Raw genomic sequence first — 18,140 nt, 5'->3', positions numbered from 1 at the left:
AAGAATGTAATACTTTCCATTTGCTAAGACTGGAAAAATGAGTCATGAACGGCCACTTCACTTTGGTAGCTAATCTGTATCAGAATATCATCTTGCTTAAGCTGTGTAACTAAAGAGATTTTGGTGTAGTTCAGAGCATACGTATTTGTAATCTGCTGTTATAAAACAGAAACAAATAGAAATTTTAAAATTGATGGGAGATTACCACTACATCCAAACAAATAATATAAAAGGCAAAGATTTTATTCTGAACATTTACAGAAACACAGCAGCACTTTAGCACGAAGTCTAAGTCAATGTGACATACAGTTTCATATGAATTTCTGTTTGCAGAAAAGAAAGACTGTCTTTTCAAATTGGGCCTAATAAAATGTCTGCAACCAGAAAGGGAATAGCCAAATGGTCAAATCCATCTAAAGTCATTAAACAAAAGATGCCGCGATCTCAAAACCATGTGTCTGATATTTGTTACGTGAGTCATAGAGTCTGTGCTAAAATTTAGGAAACATTCAAGTTTTCAGAATCAAATTTACACATCATCTTTCAGTTGGTGTCCACAGGGGACAAATTTTACCATTTATATAAGTTCTTCCAAATCGCAGACCTAGTGGCAATTCTGGATCTTGTCTCTAAATTTTGATGATATATTGTAATTGAGGCCTGTAGCTTCCCCTGAGTTATTTAACTGTTAACACCAACAAAATGTATGTACTGCTAGAAAACAGATCATTTCTAGCCTTTCATGGACTGGATCCTAGAGTTTTAGAAGCAGCTGGTATTTTCTCTCTCAATGGCTCACTTTATGAAAAGCCAAAGTATATGTAGTAAAATTGTATCTTGGAGGCCAGAAAAATATTTTTAGCATAATTTTGTTCACTGTTTTCTGGATCTTCTTGCTACGTTGGTTCAGATGAAAACAGTTTTTTCTTTCTGTACATAGCTATATGTTTTTATATTATTGTATAAGTTTGTGTGTAAGGATTGAAGCTTCATTTAATTACTGCAGTCATCTCTTAAAATTCTCCTTTCACTGTAGAATTCTTTCCCTAGGAACAGGGCAGCAAATGTGAGCTGTGTCATCAGAAACCAAGATTTCTTGATTTTCTTTCTTGTAGGTAGCTTCCTTTCTTTGCATCACAGGCCAATCTGAAAGTATTCTTCCAGAAATTCTGTATGTTTGATATGAAGGCATGCAAAGCCAACTTTTTTTTTTTTATACTTTAAGTTCTAGGGTACATGTGCACAACGTGCAGGTTCGTTACATATGTATACATGTGCCATGTTGGTGTGCTGCACCCATTAACTCATCATTTACATTAGGTATTTCTCCTAATGCTATCCCTCCCCCATTCCCCCACCCCACGACAGGCCCCAGTGTGTGATGTTCCCCGCTCTGTGTCCAAGTGTTCTCATTGTTCTGTTCCCATCTATGAGTGAGAACATGCAGTGTTTGGTTTTCTGTCTTTGTGATAGTTTGCTCAGAATGATGCAAAACCAACTTTCAGAATAAAATGGTGAGCAAAAACCTGCTTAGGAGAAAGAATTTAGGTCTGAAATTTGCTTGATACTTACAGTTAGGCCAAAGAAAGTTGGATCATCCTGAGAAAATGTCAGCAAATGATTGTAACTTGTTTCTTTTCTTTCACTCTAGTATTCTATATTTTGGAGTCAATCTCATGCAGTAATTAATTGCAAAGACTCTGAAGGCTGACTACTGGGTTCAAATATTGGATCTTCTGCTTGCTAGGTTTGAGACCTTGGCAAATTAAAATCTTGAGTGAGTACCAGGTACACGATAAACTCAAATGTCTGTGTTTGCTATTATTAGTCCTCTGTGGAGTCCTAGAAATTTTCTGACACCTTCTTATTCTCCAAAATTTCCTTTTTCTAGACTTCATGAGGAAAACACACCTCTTCAGATTAATCTGTTTTTGAGTTATAAGAAAATTCCAAATATACAAATTCCTTTAATAGATATATTTTGGTTGCCTCTTCTTGATAACTGCTAGGAAGACACTTTAATCTCACCAAAAAAAAAAAAAAATTCTCTCTAAATTACACTTTTGTTTGCATTTTCTTAGTACGTATAAATAGTAAGTCCATCCTGTGACCTGGCATTATCAGAATGGGAGGCCTTCCTTTGATCTGAGAATTTTGCCTTTCTTGCTAGACTTGGGGACAAAGGTAACTTGTGCACCTGTAACTCTCAGCCCATGAGCTCTGTGCCTTTTTGGACTTAGTTTTCATTCAATTATCATGTAAGACAGAGAAATGTCTTCAGGGGGAAAATTATGTCACGAAATAATAGAGTAGGAAGTGACTTCAGAGGTCACCAGGACATCTCTTTTCTTTTCCAAGAACTGAGGTTCAGAGAGGAGACATGACTCTTTTGGGGAACACAGGACAGGGCACAGGCAAAGGTGGGACTTACTGCACAGTCCTTCCTCCTACAGTACAAGTTGTAATGCTACAGAGGTGACATTAATTGATTCTGGAAAAACCTTGAAAAACAAATTAACTTAATGCTTATTTTCTTCATTCTTGACAGAAGAAAAAACATAAAATCTTGTGAATGAGATTCAAATGTCTGAGGAATTTTCTATCTATAAATGCTTTCATGACAAGGCCCGGTCAGTTATGCAACTACACTCAAGGGTGCATGCACTATTTGTGATGTTGTTTTGTAGGCATTCAATGAGGTAATACAAGACAAGTGCTTGGTTCAATGCTTGGCCCACAGGAAATACTTAATGAATTTTAGCTATTTCTATTACTATTATTTGCCTACATATAGGAATCATCTTTTAGCCAAAAGGCTAGGTAGTGAAAGATTTGCTTATAATCTTGGATATAATTACCATATCATTCTTCACAGTATCTGAAGAGGCAGACAAGAAAAATAGCATTATCATTATTGAAATCGGGGAAAACACAGACACTAAAATATTTGCAAGCATGTTTCAATTACTCAAGTAGGTTAGAAGCAGAAAAACATATTATTTATTTCCTGTATTTTCAACCCCAGGTTTAAATACGTCAGTTTTACATGTTCTTAGTTTTTCAAATAACTAACTATAAAAAGGAAAACTGTTTTATTAAATAAAATATACAAAAGTAAACCAGACCACTCTAGAATCTGAGCAAAGGAAGTTTTGTGGGCTTCTCCTGGATACTTCTCCCCTTCCCCATCAACAGACAAGCTAGAAAAGGAGAAATAGGTTTGTTTGAACACTTCTCTTTTACAAAAATAAATAAAGAGGAACAAATACGTGGGCCACGTTTTAAAAATTGTGTGTGTTTTTCCATTACTTATCGAGCAACTGCTTGCTAAGCAAGGCACTAAGTGACTTAAATGCACAAACTCATTGAATCCTTTCAACTCTGAGTAGAATGATTTTTATCATCACCATTTTACAGATAAGGAAACTAAGGGAGCTGCCTAAAGTCCCAGAGCTTGCAAATAATGGAGTGGAGATTCCTCTAAGAGGTCATGATTCCAGGATGAAACTCTTCAATCACTATCTTGTATAGTCACATTACTACACAGGTGGGCAAATAAAGAAAACAAGGACAGAAATGGACTGTGATTTAACGTTGGATTTTTAACAGCAGTTAGGAATTTGCTAATTCAATACCACAGGATTAAAAGTTTTCCAACTAGGAAGCCCCAGAGAAAATGAAGACATATTTATTAAATTATAATAGGCCTTTAAATGACTGTGTGGACATGATCATACAACTTGACACGTTTTTTCACGGGTATTTCTCATGCAGTCCAGTCTGGATCCACAACATGCTCCTGAAGGGTGTGTGGCATGAAGAAGTCACTGCCCTGGAGAGCAGGGAACTGAGAGGTAACAATCCATGAGGGGTTTTCACTTTGCCCTTGCCCTTTTCCTCCTCCCTATTCCAGTAGACACTTGGCTCCCTGCTCATTTCCTCAGAAGAGGATGAAGCAGGGTGAAAAATGAAAGTTGCCTGACAGCTACTTCTCTTTCTGCTGTTAGTGCCCAAACCCAACCACAGAAAAGGAAAGAATTCTTGAGCATAGATTCTTGAAGGGAAACGATTTTCCCTTCAGGTGAACTGCTAATAATATTAACAATTGCTCTCACTCATGGATCCCTAACTATGCATTAGGCACACTTTGAAGCACATATCTGTGTACTCATTTAATTCTCTAAAAGCCTATGAGGGAGTTATTACTAATATTGTTAGAATGCTCCATGAAGATTTGTTTTTGTCTGATTTTATTTAGTGCTATATCTCTATTTATTTACTTATTTATTTTTGAGATGGAGTCTCGCTCTGTCGCCAGGCTGGAGTGTAGTGGCACGATCTCGGCTCACTGCAATCTCCGCCTCCCGGGTTCAAGCGATTCTCCTGCCTCACACTCCCGCGTAGCTGGGATTACAGGCGTGGGCCACCACACCTGGCTGATTTTTGTATTTTTAGTAGAGACGGGGTTTCACCATGTTGACCAGGATGGTCTCCATCTCCTGACCTTGTGATCCACCCGCCTCGGCCTCCCAAAGTGCTGGGATTACAGGAGTGAGCCACCGCGCCCAGCCTTATTTACTGCTATATCTCTAGTGTTCAGAACAATACCTGGCAAAGATTAGGAACAAATAAATATTTATTGTAGAATCAATCTCCATCTAAAGGTGAAGGAACTTACGCACAGAGAGATTAAGTTACCTGCCCAAAGGCCCACAGCTGGTAGAAGACTAGGAGAGTTAGGGCACCCCCACCTGGGCTGGGAGAAGAGACAAGAGGATGGGAAAGCTGTGCTTCCCGAGTAGAGGAGACCTGGGACCCTCTTGTGCCTCCAGGGAGGTAGAAAGACCACAGAGAAGAAGTGGCTCTGTTGGGTACTGGGCAGGTGGAATCTCAGGCAGCGTTGTGATGAAACCGCCACACTGTGGCAAGAAGGTAGCAAAATGAGAATGCTACAGGAGCTGCAGAGAGCTCCTGGCGCGGAGGCCATGCACACAAGGACAATGGATGCCTCTAGAGCAGCCTCTGTTGATCGGTGACCAAGGATCAAGTGGCTGCTCCTTCCCCAATCCTTGATGTGTTACTCTGCTTTCCTCCAGCCAAAACAACTGGTCGTAAAAGATAAAATTGTAATACAAAATGAGAAAAGTGCTATTTTTTGTATACTTGATTTTTTTTTTAACTGAAGCAGTCTCGTATTATATATAGGCAGCATTATGTAAGGAAAAATATTAAATGTGTCATCAGAAGGACTAGGTTTTAATCCTAGCTTGTCCCATCAAAAATTCGCAGGCAATTTACCTAATTTCCCTATGTCTCAGTTTCCTCATTTATAAAAATAGGGACTAAAAATCATTGAGGTGAGGATAAAAAGATTTTTTTTGAAAATATAAGTTAAAGCTGTCAAAGATAATAAATGCATTGTGTTAATTTTGTATAGCTCCCACTCCCATCCCATTTGCACTTGATTTTGACACACATGTATTCTTTTTTGGTGGGTAAAGGGCTACACTTGCGTCTTCTCTTTTTACATACTAGTATTTACATTTATTTTCATTTCTGATGTTTATACTAAGTGGATGTAAACATATTTTTCAAAATTAAAAGCACTTTAGAAATAAGAAATATTAAATGATTGATATGTTGCTATTGTTGCCTGTGGGAGTAATTTTCTGGAAGTCGAAAGCCAGCTGGTCATTGAAATGTTTCATGGATAATCCTCAGGCTCAGTAAGGCCCAGGCAGGCATTTTATTGGATCTTTTCACTGAGCTGTCCTAATATTATAGATGAAAATAATTCCTGCACTAAGAAGTGAAACAATAAATTTCTAAAATGTCTAGGCATTTGTTACTAAATTGTAAAAGGATCACAAACAAGATGAATTGGAAACTTCTACACCAGGTTTACTTTAAACACTTTGGCTTTTCTGAGAAATGAGAGTAAATGAAATAAACCAGCAACAATGCAAATTTACAGTCCTTGCAAAAATGTGAACTATAAATTAGGGTTATTCTATCATCAGATGTATATTAGTGGTCATGATGTGCCTGGCACTCCTCTTAGAACTGAGGAGACAATAGTGAAAAAGACAGTGAAGTGCCTGCCTTTACAGAGCTTACATTCCACTGGGAGAAACCAAAAACAAACAAGTGAAATACACCACATTGTTAGACACTGCCTGGAAGGAACATACAGCATGTACAGGAGAGACTGTTTCTAAAATAGAGAAGCAAGTCATGTGCACATCTGCAAAGATGATTTCATTACATTCAGGTTTTCTTATTCTCCAGGAGCCTATGGTGTAAGACTGAAAATAAGTGAACATGTAACAGTGGGCATACATATGCAGCTATAACTTTGACTTTACCTTGTATACAAATGTGTTGGTTTATTTATACCCAGATATCCTGTATAACCAGCAGTCTTCGCAGGCTTGAACTGCCTGGCATGCATGTTTTATCTAAGAAAAGAAGGAAGAGCGTTAGGTAGAAGGAAGTTGCCTGTCCTCTCACTGGCTTGTGATTATCACTTACTCGTCATATAAACCCAAGGCACAGTCACATACCCAGGGATACAAGACACTGCAGACTCCCGAGAGACATAACACAGGTAAGTCATATTACTGAACTCCACATAGATAATAAATGAGATATGCTTTACTTTTTACTTTGAGTTTTTATTATTCTCATATCCTGTTTGTGACTAACTCTCTTGTGAGCTATTTTCATGATGGTGCTCACTCTGACCTTGTCTTACCCAGAACCTCTCCATATATGCAAATATGTGAAACTCAAATAGTCATTTTTAAGGAAATATAGGTACAGGAGATTTAAGAAGATCTCTTCAAGTGGATTTTAACATAGAAAATATAATCAATGCTAGAGGAAAAATCCTGTCTTAATCAGGGTTTGTTACTACTTCCAGAATTTCCCAAGTGATTCTTCAATAACTTGGATTGATGGAGTAGAGAATATTATCTCATGGCTCTTCAATTTCTTTCCTTTGCTTTAAAGTTTAAGACTTTTACTGGTAATATTTTATATTATTTTAAGGCACATTTTGTTGAAGCATCTCCATGTTTTGATAAGAATTGCATCCTATCATCTTTTGGCTTCAGAGATGGTTTAAGGGATTTACCCCAGGCCAGGAATTTCAACTCACAGCTCCCAAAGGATATTTCAGTTATTCCTCTTGCTTTGGCTTTAATGTGAAACAGCCACTTAAAATGACATTTAGTTGATATTTGATAAAAAAAAAATAGAGCTTTCAGCTTGCTAATTCAAAGTTAAACATCCAGTGCTTGATTGAAATCAATATCTTACTCAGTCAACAACAATTCTCCTATTTCTCTATTGTCCTGTAATTTAACTCCAACCTGGCAACTTTTCCAGAATTGAACTTGAAATGCCCAGGGACACTGTGAAATGAGGGAAATTAACATTCTTTACCATCAAATATTAGGGGTAATAAAAAGCTGTTTTAATGTCAGTATATACAAGAAGTTCCCCTGTGAACAATAGTATCTCACATGATTGCTGTCTGAATCCAATTTTTACATTTCAGAACACCAGGGTCTATATAATAGGAGTGTAAACACGCTCTAGGCCATTACATTTTGTATAAGTTTATTACTGGGCAAGTTAAGATCTGCATCTTAAACTCAAAGAAGAGCTATAGCAAATTCACAAGTAATCTTTGTTTTAATATCTCTAACTCAGATTATTGCACAATTACTAAGCATGTAAAAAACTGTGTCTGGAATGCCCAAATATGTTTGAATTCTTGATGTCTCTTATTTAAGAGTAAGAGCTTACGTTGGCTAACATTTTGTATTGAACTGTAGAATGGTCAATAGTTAATTCCTTATTTGTAAGTTTTCTATCCAACAAAATTATTCCAAAAGTTCTCTTTTTTGAACTAAAAATATTTCGGCTGAAGTCTTTATTAAGATGTTTAGTGTAGGCATTGGATATTGATTAGCCTGTGTTGTCAGAGAGTTGAAATTGGATTGTTGTCATCTTTCTGGCACAGAGACTAGAATTTTTGAGACTATTTTTTACTGTGCTTTTACAGCAATATACGGAATAATATATTGTTAAATTGTTTTATTATAAAAGTTTGTAATTTTTTCAATGATTATGTTAAAATTGCCTCTGGCATTGAATTAATCAGATGAAATAAATCAGCATTGTATTAGTTAGTTTTCACGCTGCTGATTAAGACATATCTGAGACTGGGTAATTTATAAAGAAAAAAAAGGTTTGGCCGGGCGCGGTGGCTCAGCCTGTAATCCCAACATTTTGGGAGGCCGAGGCTGGCGGATCACCTGAGGTTAGGAGGTCCTGGCCAACATGGCGAAACCACGTCTCTACTAAAAATACAAAAATTAGCTGGGCGCGGTGGTGGGCGTCTGTAATCCCAGCTACTGGGGAGGCTGAGGCAGGGAGAATCGCTTGAACCCGGGAGGCGGATGCTGCAGTGAGCCGAGATTGCACCACTGCACTCCAGCCTGGGCGACAGAGCAAGACTCCGCCTCAAAAAAAAAAAAAAAAAAAAAAAAAAAAAAGTTAGCCGGGCGTGGTGGTTGGTGCCTGTAATCCCAGCTCCTCTGGTGGCTGCGGCAGGAGAATCGCTTGAACCCGGGAGGCAGAGGCTGCCGTGAGACTAGATCGCGCCATTGCACTCCAGGCTGGGCGACAAGAGCAAAACACCGTCTCAAAAAAAAAAAAAAAAAAAAAGGGGGGCCAGGCGCGGTGGCTCACGCCTGTAAACCCAGCACTTTGGGAGGCTGAGGCAGGCGGATCACGAGGTCAGGAGATCGAGACCACCCCGGCTAACACGGTGAAACCCCATCTCTACTAAATATACAAAAAAATTAGCTGGGCGTGGTGGTGGGTGCCTGTAGTCCCAGCTACTCGGGAAGCTGAGGCAGGAGAATGGCGTGAACCCGGGAGGTGGAGCTTGCAGTGAGTCGAGATCACGCCACTGCACTCCAGCCTGGGCGACAGAGAGAGACTCCATCTCAAAAAAAAAAAAAAAAAAAAAAAAGAAAGAAAGAAAGAAAGAAAAAAAGGTTTAGACCAGGTACAGTGGCTCACACCTGTAATCCCAGCACTTTGGGAGGCCCAGGCAGGCGGATCACAAGGTCAGATGATCGAGACCATCCTGGCCAACATGGTGAAACCCCATCTCCACTAAAAAATAAAATACAAAAATTAGCTGTATGTGGTGGTGCACACCTGTAATCCTAGCTACTTGGGAGACTGAGGCAGGATAATCGCTTGAACCCAGGAGGCGGAGATTTCAGTGAGCCCAGATTGCGCCACTGCACTACAGTTCCACATGGCTGGGGAGGCCTCACCATCATAGCGGAAGAGGAAGGGATGTCTTACATGGCAGCAGGCAAGACAGAACCAGAGCCAAGTTAAAGGGGAAATCCTTTATAAAATGATCAGATCTCGTGAGACTTATTTACTACCATGAAGTCAGTATGGGGGAAACCGCCCCCATGATTCAATTATCTCCCACCGGGTCCCTCCCACGACACGTGGGAATTATGGGAGCTACAATTCAAGATGAGATTCTGGTGGGGATATAGCCAAACCATAACAAGCATTCTATAAAGTAAAAAAAAGCTACAAGAAAGAAAGGGAAAGAAAGGAAGTACCCAAGATAGTACTTTAGAAAACACTGTCATTTCCCATGTAAAAGAGCTTATTTCCTAATGCATATATTAATATTAAAAGTTAAATCTTCTGCAGTGGATAGCTATGTTCATATGAGTTTATATGTGTAAGTTTCTATCCAGGGTATTTATTAGTCGTTTATTTATGTGTTCTTTGATAAACCATATAGGTTATTTTTCAAACAGAATTCTAAATGAGCTTTTTATCTATCTGCTGAATTAGTAACTTTACACGATATACTTTGGGGTGTAAGGAAGCCAGTGGTTAATTTTAGATGCAAAGATCTTTAGATGTAAATATCTTCAAACACAATCAGCTTTTAAACTTCATGCTTCTGTATCATTTCAGGAAACATGCAGTTTTCTCTACATGAGATTCTTAACACAATGACAGTGGAAGGGTTCAGAAATGAAGCTAACAGGAAATAAGGGGCCAGAATGATACTGCAGTTTTGCTATGCTAGTCAAATCATACCAAGATAACCTAGATGTTATTTCTGTGTATGATAGAAAGTTGGGGTCTAATTATGCTTATTTTCCCTCTATTGTCTCAGAACCATTTTAGTCTAGTTTCAGTCTCAGAACCATTTAGTCCTCACTCTATGTCATGTCTGTCCTATATATGAGGTTCTGTTTTAAGACAATGCACCTCTGAACAAATACAGCATTACAAGGCTTTTTATCTAAGTCTTGCTATCTGGTACATCAGGTCCTCCTCTCCTGTTCTCTTTTTTTGTTTGTCTTGGCTATTTTGGTCCTTAGCATTTCCATTTGAAATCTAGGATCCAGTTTATCTGTAGAATCTCTCGAAGTTTAAATATAGACAACCATTTTGATTGCAAATGGATGCTGTGTCGCTCCCTTCCTACTACTTAACAAATGTTATTTATTGTTGTCTTACATTATTGAATTAGCTAGGCTGTCCAGCATTATGCTGAATAGTAGATGTTATAGCGGGATTCTTGTTATTTCTGACATTAAAGAAAATGCTTTTATTGATTCACCATTATGTATTATAGTTGCTATAAGTTTTTAGTAGAGACTCTTTATATGGTTAAGGAAGTATTCTTCTATTGCTAGTTTGATAAGAGGTATTTTATTTTGTTTTTTCGTTTTGCTAAGAATTTTGATCACAAATGAGTGATAATGTTATAAATGCTTTTTAAAAGCATTTAGTATCTATTGAGATGATAGTATGTTTTATGATAATTCTGTTTCTTATTTTTGAGAGAGAGTGTCTCACTGTCGCCCAGGCTGGAGTGAAGCGTCGCGGTCTTGGCTCACTGCAACCTCTGCCTCCCAGGTTCAAGCAATTCTCGTGCCTTAGCCACCTGAGTAGCTGGAATTACAGGCTCACACCACCACATCCAGCTAATTTGTATATTTTTTTGTAGAGACGGGGTTTCACCATGTTGGCCAGGCTGGTCTCAAACTCCTGAACTCAAGTGATCTGCCTGCCTCGGCCTCCCAAAGTGCTGGGATTACAGACGTGAGCCACTGCACCCGGCCTGATTTTTCTCTTTTAATGTAGTTTATTATACAGATGGATGTTCTGATATAACATCTTGTATTCCTGAGACAAACAGAAAATATAATTATGCAAATAACTACAGAAATGTCATGTAAAAAGTACAGCTTCATTAATGAGTTACAACTGTTGAAAGAATATTTTAAAAGGAAAGATAAGCATTTGTTAGCTGCTATTGGGCCTCTGCCAAATCTTAGACTTCAAGATATTTTTGCAGAGAAATATAGATAGCTACCACTATGCTGAGAATTTTTAAATGTCTTCTTTACTTGAGTGAAATATAATATAAAATAGCATGATTTTGAAAATTAACAATAATAAAAAACAATCACTTTGTTTCCATGCAGAATTCAACAGGTGGACACTGGTATCTATGTGGTAATTGACTGAATGAGAAAAGGTTATATGTTTAACTTTTAATGCTGTTAACTTTTTTTTCTTTTTTCGAGACAGAGTCTTGCCCTGTCCCCCAGGCTGGAGTGCAATGGCATGATCTTGGCTCACTGCAACCTCTGCCTCCTGGGTTTCAGTGATTTTTCTGCCTCAGCCTCCTGAGTAGCTGGGATTACAGGCGCCCGCCACCACCCCCAGCTAATTTTTGTATTTTTGGTAGAGACGGGGTTTCACCATGTTGGCCAAGCTGGTCTCAAACTCCTGACCTTGTGATCTGCCTGCACTGGCCTCCCAAAGTGCTAGGATTACAGGCGTGAGCCATGGTGCCCCACGTAATGCTAATAACTTTTAATATTAAAGGGAGAAAATATAATTTCTTCATGCTGTGGAAACATTGACTATGCCAATAAAACCAATAAAAAGTTTTATACAGAATGCTTTTCAAATAGAAGCTGCAGGCTGGGCACAGTGGCTCACACCTGTAATCCCAGCACTTTGGGAGGCCAAGGGGGGTGGATTACCTGAGGTTGGGAGACCAATCTGAGACCAGTCTGGCCAACATAAGTGAAACCCCATCTCTACTAGAAATAGAAAAATTAGCCAGGCGTGATGGTGCATGCCTGTAATCCCAGCTACTCAGGAGGCTGAGGCAGGAGAATTGCTTGAATCCAGGAGGCGGAAGTTGCAGTGAGCCCAGATTGAGCCACTGCACTCCAGACTGGGGGACAGAGTGAGACTGTGCTGCAACAAAACAAAATGAAACAAAATGAAACACCAAATAGAAACCAAAACTAATAATCAAACTTTTTCCACTCTGTAGGCTTTCAAAAATTGTTTTGATATTTAAAACAAATACGTCCAGGAATTATAACTATCATGCTTTTCCTGGATAAGAATAATCTCTTAATTATTACGTTTTTTATTTACTATTTTCGTGCTCTTAGACCTTTTCCACTGTTTATTTCTAAGCTCAACATTTCTAAGTAACCTGGAAAACAGTTCCATTGTTCTGATGGGCATTTCATTTAGTCTCCCAAATTTGAACTCCTTTATATGTATAGTTCTCCCTGAAAGAAATTTATGGCTGTAAATCATGGAATTCTTATTTGTTTAGTCAGTTCTTGTCTCTTTCAAGGACATTTCCCCACATATCTATACATGCGGTGAATGCTACATCTCAGTTGGGTGGGGACTGGACTGGCTGATGCAAACTGGGCAGGAATGATTGGCAGTAGCTCTCTCGTTTTAGCAAGGAGCACCAGCTTCACTCTACAACGTCTGGACACAGAAGCCAGGGCCAGAAAAAATGGTTTTGCTAGGAATTACCATCACCGTCACTTCCTGAACCTGGGAGCTTCTAGATAGGCAACCAGTTATTTCCAGGTCATCCTCTTCCCACTAGACTCCAGGAATATATAAACTTAAAGTCAAGACTAGGCAAGCTAGATTTTTATGATTCGCGTTTAACCTTTTATGTGGTGTGATTTCTTTCTTTCTTTTTTTTTTTTTTTGAGACGGCGTCTCACTCTGCTGCCCAGTCTGGAGTGCAGTGGCGTGATCTTGGGTCACTGCAACCTCCACCTCTGGGGTTCAAGCGATTCTCCTGCCTCAGCCTCCTGAATAGCTGGGATTACAGGCGTGCACGACCACACCCGGCTAATTTTTGTATTTTTAGTAGAGATGGGGTTTCACCATGTTGGCTGGGCTGGTCTCGAACTCCTGGCTTCAGGTGATTCGCCTGCCTCGGCCTCCCAAAGTGCTGGGATTACAGGCATGAGCCACCGCGCCTGGTCTGTGATGTGATTTTTGATGAAACTTTGTTTTGAGGCTTGAGCCCAACTTTCCTTTTTATCTAATTAGTATTCCATTAATATTCTTTAAAAACTTTCTTAGTAGTGAATAAACTATTTAAACTCACCACTTTAAATAAATAATCATCATTATATGCTTTTATTCATTTAGTTACCATAATTATTATTTATCTTTAGTGTATTCATAGTGTTTATTCTTGACTACAGAATGAGATCAAAGTCATTACTGATGCTAACGATTAAGTTTGCCATTGTGCTACGTACCTTATATGTATTACCTCATTAATTTACAAATCCATATTAATATCACTATTTATAAAAAGTGGTCTTTGAAATTCAGGGAGATTTTAACTGGCCAAAACCCAAATTCAAAGAATTGAATTTCAAATGAAAACATTTCTTTCTCAGTTGTTTGATATTATGAAATTAAAATATATTCCACTACGAGTGCTTAAAGTCATTAACCATTTATAAACAATGAAAATGAAAACATACAAATCACTGAAAACCCATAAAATTATAATGACTGAATTCGTCGGTATTAGCAAACGTTTTGAAATGTAAGAGTACTTGGCTTTCTTCCTCTACAGAGGGAATGAAGGAAGATTGTCCCATCTCTGCAGAGGTCTCGAGATGGGGTGTGTTTTGTGGTGCAAGTAACCCGGTAAAATCCAGTAGCGTGGATGTAGTCAGAGGGAACCATAGAGCAGTGTTTCCCTAGGCCTTGGATGCCTAGAGGGAAAGCCACAGGTGAGGAAAGAGAGGCAAAGACAGGTTGGCATGGCACTCACATTCCTCTTGCATGTGTCCAGCCCTTGGCTGTCCTTACCCAGATGTCCTCATAAACTCTGAGCTGTGTCACAAGGGCAAACAAAACAGGCAAAATATCAAATATTACACATTACCAGTGACTAAAAGGAGGGTAAAATCATCTTAAAGTGGGAAGTTTTTTTGCTCCATGCTCTGAAGGTTGGGGTGTAGTTACCCTCTTAATCTGAATATTTTTATAAATAAAGTTTGAATTTGGTTATTTCACTGTAATGTTCTAAGTAGTGCCAAGAGAGAGTCATGATCTGATTTCAACCAAGTTTCCCTGTATGTAATTAGATAGTGATTTATAATTTTGGTTTTGAAATATCCTCTAATGTCTCCAGTTATCTCAAGAGATGCCATAAAGTTTTCCAAAAAATTCTGAAGAAAAATATTGAGGCATCTCTAGAGGGCTCTTAAAATAATCCCTCCATTTTTCTTTTTCCAGAATTGCACCATGCCAAACTACAAACTCACTTATTTTAATATGAGGGGGAGAGCAGAAATTATTCGTTACATATTTGCTTATTTGGACATACAGTATGAAGACCACAGAATAGAACAAGCTGACTGGCCTGAAATCAAATCAAGTAAGTAGCACAAATAATAAATGTAGGAAAAATATGCTTTCAGAACCTTTTGTTTTTCCTCAGGGAAATGAAAAAAAAAATCAAGGTTTTTCGAAGCTCATGTAGCTTTAAATTGAAAAGCAGCAGTTCAGACTAAATAAATGCTGTGCGATCAAGCAAATTTCCTATTAGAGGTGAAAACACAAAACTTACAGAAAGAGAATATAAAGGTAAACCAGTATAAAGCTTTAGCAGACGAGAAGATGAGCTGAAATAAACATGAGACATTGTTTGTTTGTTTGTTTGTTTTTCTATTTTGTCACTGGGATAGCTGAAGTGCACAGAGTTTAGGTAATTTTTCCAGTTTCACGTCCCTAGCAAGTAGAACTGAGTTTCAAACCCAGGTCAGTTTAATACCAAGCTCAAGCTATTTGCACTAGACAATGCCAAAACAACACTACTATGATAACAGGCATATTAACAATGAATTGCCACAGCCTTTGGAAGCACGAGCTCCTTAAAAGTCATTGCCCTTATAACCATTCTTTTTCTTAGCAGAGACCTCTTCTCTGGTGAGATAGTGTATCTTATTTCTTATTCTCATGATACTTTACATTAATATCCAAATGTTTCTTCCGATATCGGAATTTACACACGGGATTTTAAGACAGTGAATATATAATAGGTGAACATTACTTTTATCCACTAATTAATTAGACCAACATGGATAGAAAGGTGCAGATATTACATGTAATAAATTTTGCCTGTTAGCTTTGAAATATAAGTTCACTGAGTGCCTCATTCCCTATTCTACCTGAACTTTTCATTGTTACTGAAAATGGAATTTCTGTATTTTCTTAATATTTCCATAGATTTTCAGAGTTGAAAGGAATCTTAAAGTTCATGATGGTTAGGATATAGTTTCAAATGTTTTAATAGACAAAGACACAATGTAAAATTGTCTTAGGAAGGACAGAAATTTCATTTACACAAAACCCCAAGTGGGTATCATGATTTTGCTCCATACAGTTGTCAAAGATTAGGTTTCTTGTTGATCTGCCACCCCTTGGTGCCTTATTGACACAGTGTGAGATAGTTCACGCTCCTTCCACATTGTAGCTCAGAGAAAGTGTGAAAGAGGGAGGGGACACACCCCTTCCTTTTACTAGAAAGTTGCATACGTCACTTGGTAAGCCCAACGGTCACATATTACTACAAGGAAAATTGAGAATGCTGATTTAATTGTGGATAATCATTTGCACAGGTAAAAATCCAGAGTTTTATTACTCTAAGAAGAAAGGAAAGAATAGGTACTACTAAGGAGCAGTTTCTATTACAAATGTTATTTGGTCTCATCTGCTGTCCAATTTAGCAGTGCTCTCTGGTGCTTGAAACCTGCTATGACACTCCTTCTGCTAGAACCTAGAAAATCTCCAGTGAACACATTCCATCACTGGATACTTTTATTAAAATGTTCTCCTGGACAAACTTGGTAAATTGCACATATGAGTTTACATTTTCTCTCTTTAAAACGTTTTTTCTCTCCTTTAATAACACCGAAGTACTTTAAAAAAGGGCCAAAGTCCATAAGGACAAAGAAATAAAGCTTGAATGTAGATATGATAGCACACAATTCTGGAAGCTAAAAAGCAGGCCAAAGAATGGTAAAGTGACTTAGTAGGCCCAGAGTTCAAACATAAACCTTGAGGAGCAGAAGGCAAGCTAAATCACCAGAGATACAGAAAAAGGCTCATGAATTTGTAGTAGCAGATAACTCGAAAAGTTGAGCTGACAGGATTGACTGGAAAAATGTTGATGGAGAATTTTTCTTGACCCCTTTGTCGGACTTGTGATGGGGTGCCCCATTTACTTGGCCCACTGCACTCAATCCCTTGTGGGAGGGAGCACGTGAGCAAGCAAGCATGGGATCCAGCTGACCGCTTTGGGCGCTGGCAGGAGCAAGCTCTGTGAGGGCCCTGCAGCAGCACCCAGGTTGGGGTGCCTGCGACCCCTGAAGCCCCAGAGGCATGTTACAATGCTCTCTTAGCCCTGCCATCCATGGACAGCGGTGTGTTATTAGCTCAGTGGGCCTCTTGCCTCATCACATGGGGTGGCTGCCCCCACCAGCAAGGGCAAAGGGCCAGTGTGACAGCCTTTTTTGGTTCCCTGTACTTGGTGGGTCCCTGTACTTAGTGGGTCCCAAGCTGTTGGCCAGCGTCCGAGGAACTACGTTGTCCAGACACTTGAAAGATGGTGAAGGCAGAAAATTTTATTAAGTGATGGAAATGGCTCTCAGCAGAGAGGGGAGCTGGAGAGAGGACAGGGTGGGCAGGTAGTCTTCCCCTGAAGTCAAGTCATCTCTCCTCCGAAGTCCAGCCATCTCTCTGAAGTCAAGTCGACTCTCTCCAGCTGAGCCGCTTTTCTTTCCTCTACCAACTGAGTCTGAAGTATTTATAGGCACACGATTGTGGGGCAGGGTGGGCTATAGGTAGTTTTGGAAAAGGCAACATTCAATTGGTAAAAAAGCATTATTCAGAAAGAACCAATCAGGAGACAGCGGGCAAACAGGAATAGATTTTCTTATGTAGGGCCGCAGGTTTCAGGCTTTTTGGCTTGAAGGTGGGGTTTCACTGGGGACCTACTGCTGTCTGCCTAGAATTTCTCTGCCTCCTGCCTCTATCAATGTGAAGAAGCACTGTGACCACCATATCCCTTCTCGTCCCTAGAATAAGAGTGGAGGTTACTCTCAGGGGAGGATAGGCCAGAGGCTTCTGGGACAACAGACATGTCTTGAGCACACAATGCTATAATGAAGGTGGGATTCAGTGGAAGTATAGAAACTAAATGGTGAGATCCATAGCACCTTACCCCTGCTCTACAATCAGAAGGCTACAACCAGGCTAATATTCCTTGAGCAGAAATTCCTCTCTGGGGAAGCTGATCAGCTCAAGTTAATGAACGAATGAGAGTTTCTTAATGAAACAGCCCAGCCCAATCTGTTGGCAAGACCCTCCCATGCACACTGAGCTTACAGGTAGTTTTTATTTCTTTGCCTTTTAAGACATAAATGGCAATCAAAAATCAATAGATATTTGAGAAAAATCTAACAGAAAACATACCTAAACAAAGAAGCAGAAAAAAAGCAACTCTGGGGAAACCAAGATGATTTAGCGAGAAAAAAATACCACTTCAAACATTTTTTAAAATCCTCAGAGAAATAAGAGAAGATATTCTATCCATGAAACAAGAACACTGTAATAGCAAACTAAATATGGCCTGAGAAGGACTCTGTACTACTATATTTGAGTCCCTGTAGATGAACTGTAACCTAACTTAGTAAGTAGAC

The 18,140-nt window shown here is 39.0% G+C and overlaps 1 protein-coding gene across 1 annotated transcript in view; it reads left to right on the top strand.

Annotated features, from left to right (window-relative positions):
- Positions 1-6,478: 6,478 nt before the first annotated feature.
- The window catches only part of HPGDS (hematopoietic prostaglandin D synthase), a 44,393-nt gene continuing 32,731 nt past the window's right edge, over positions 6,479-18,140 (top strand). The window contains exons 1-2 of the mRNA XM_004039135.4: positions 6,479-6,607; positions 14,674-14,815. Of these exons, the coding sequence (XP_004039183.2) occupies positions 14,683-14,815 (133 nt within the window). The 5' untranslated portion in view covers positions 6,479-6,607; positions 14,674-14,682. The remainder of the gene's footprint in view (positions 6,608-14,673; positions 14,816-18,140) is intronic.

This window comes from Gorilla gorilla, chromosome 3, assembly GCF_029281585.2.
Source record: "Gorilla gorilla gorilla isolate KB3781 chromosome 3, NHGRI_mGorGor1-v2.1_pri, whole genome shotgun sequence".
Lineage (NCBI taxonomy): Eukaryota > Metazoa > Chordata > Mammalia > Primates > Hominidae > Gorilla > Gorilla gorilla.
The sequence above is the reverse complement of the archived record's forward strand: the minus strand, read 5'-3'. Positions and strand labels throughout refer to the sequence as shown.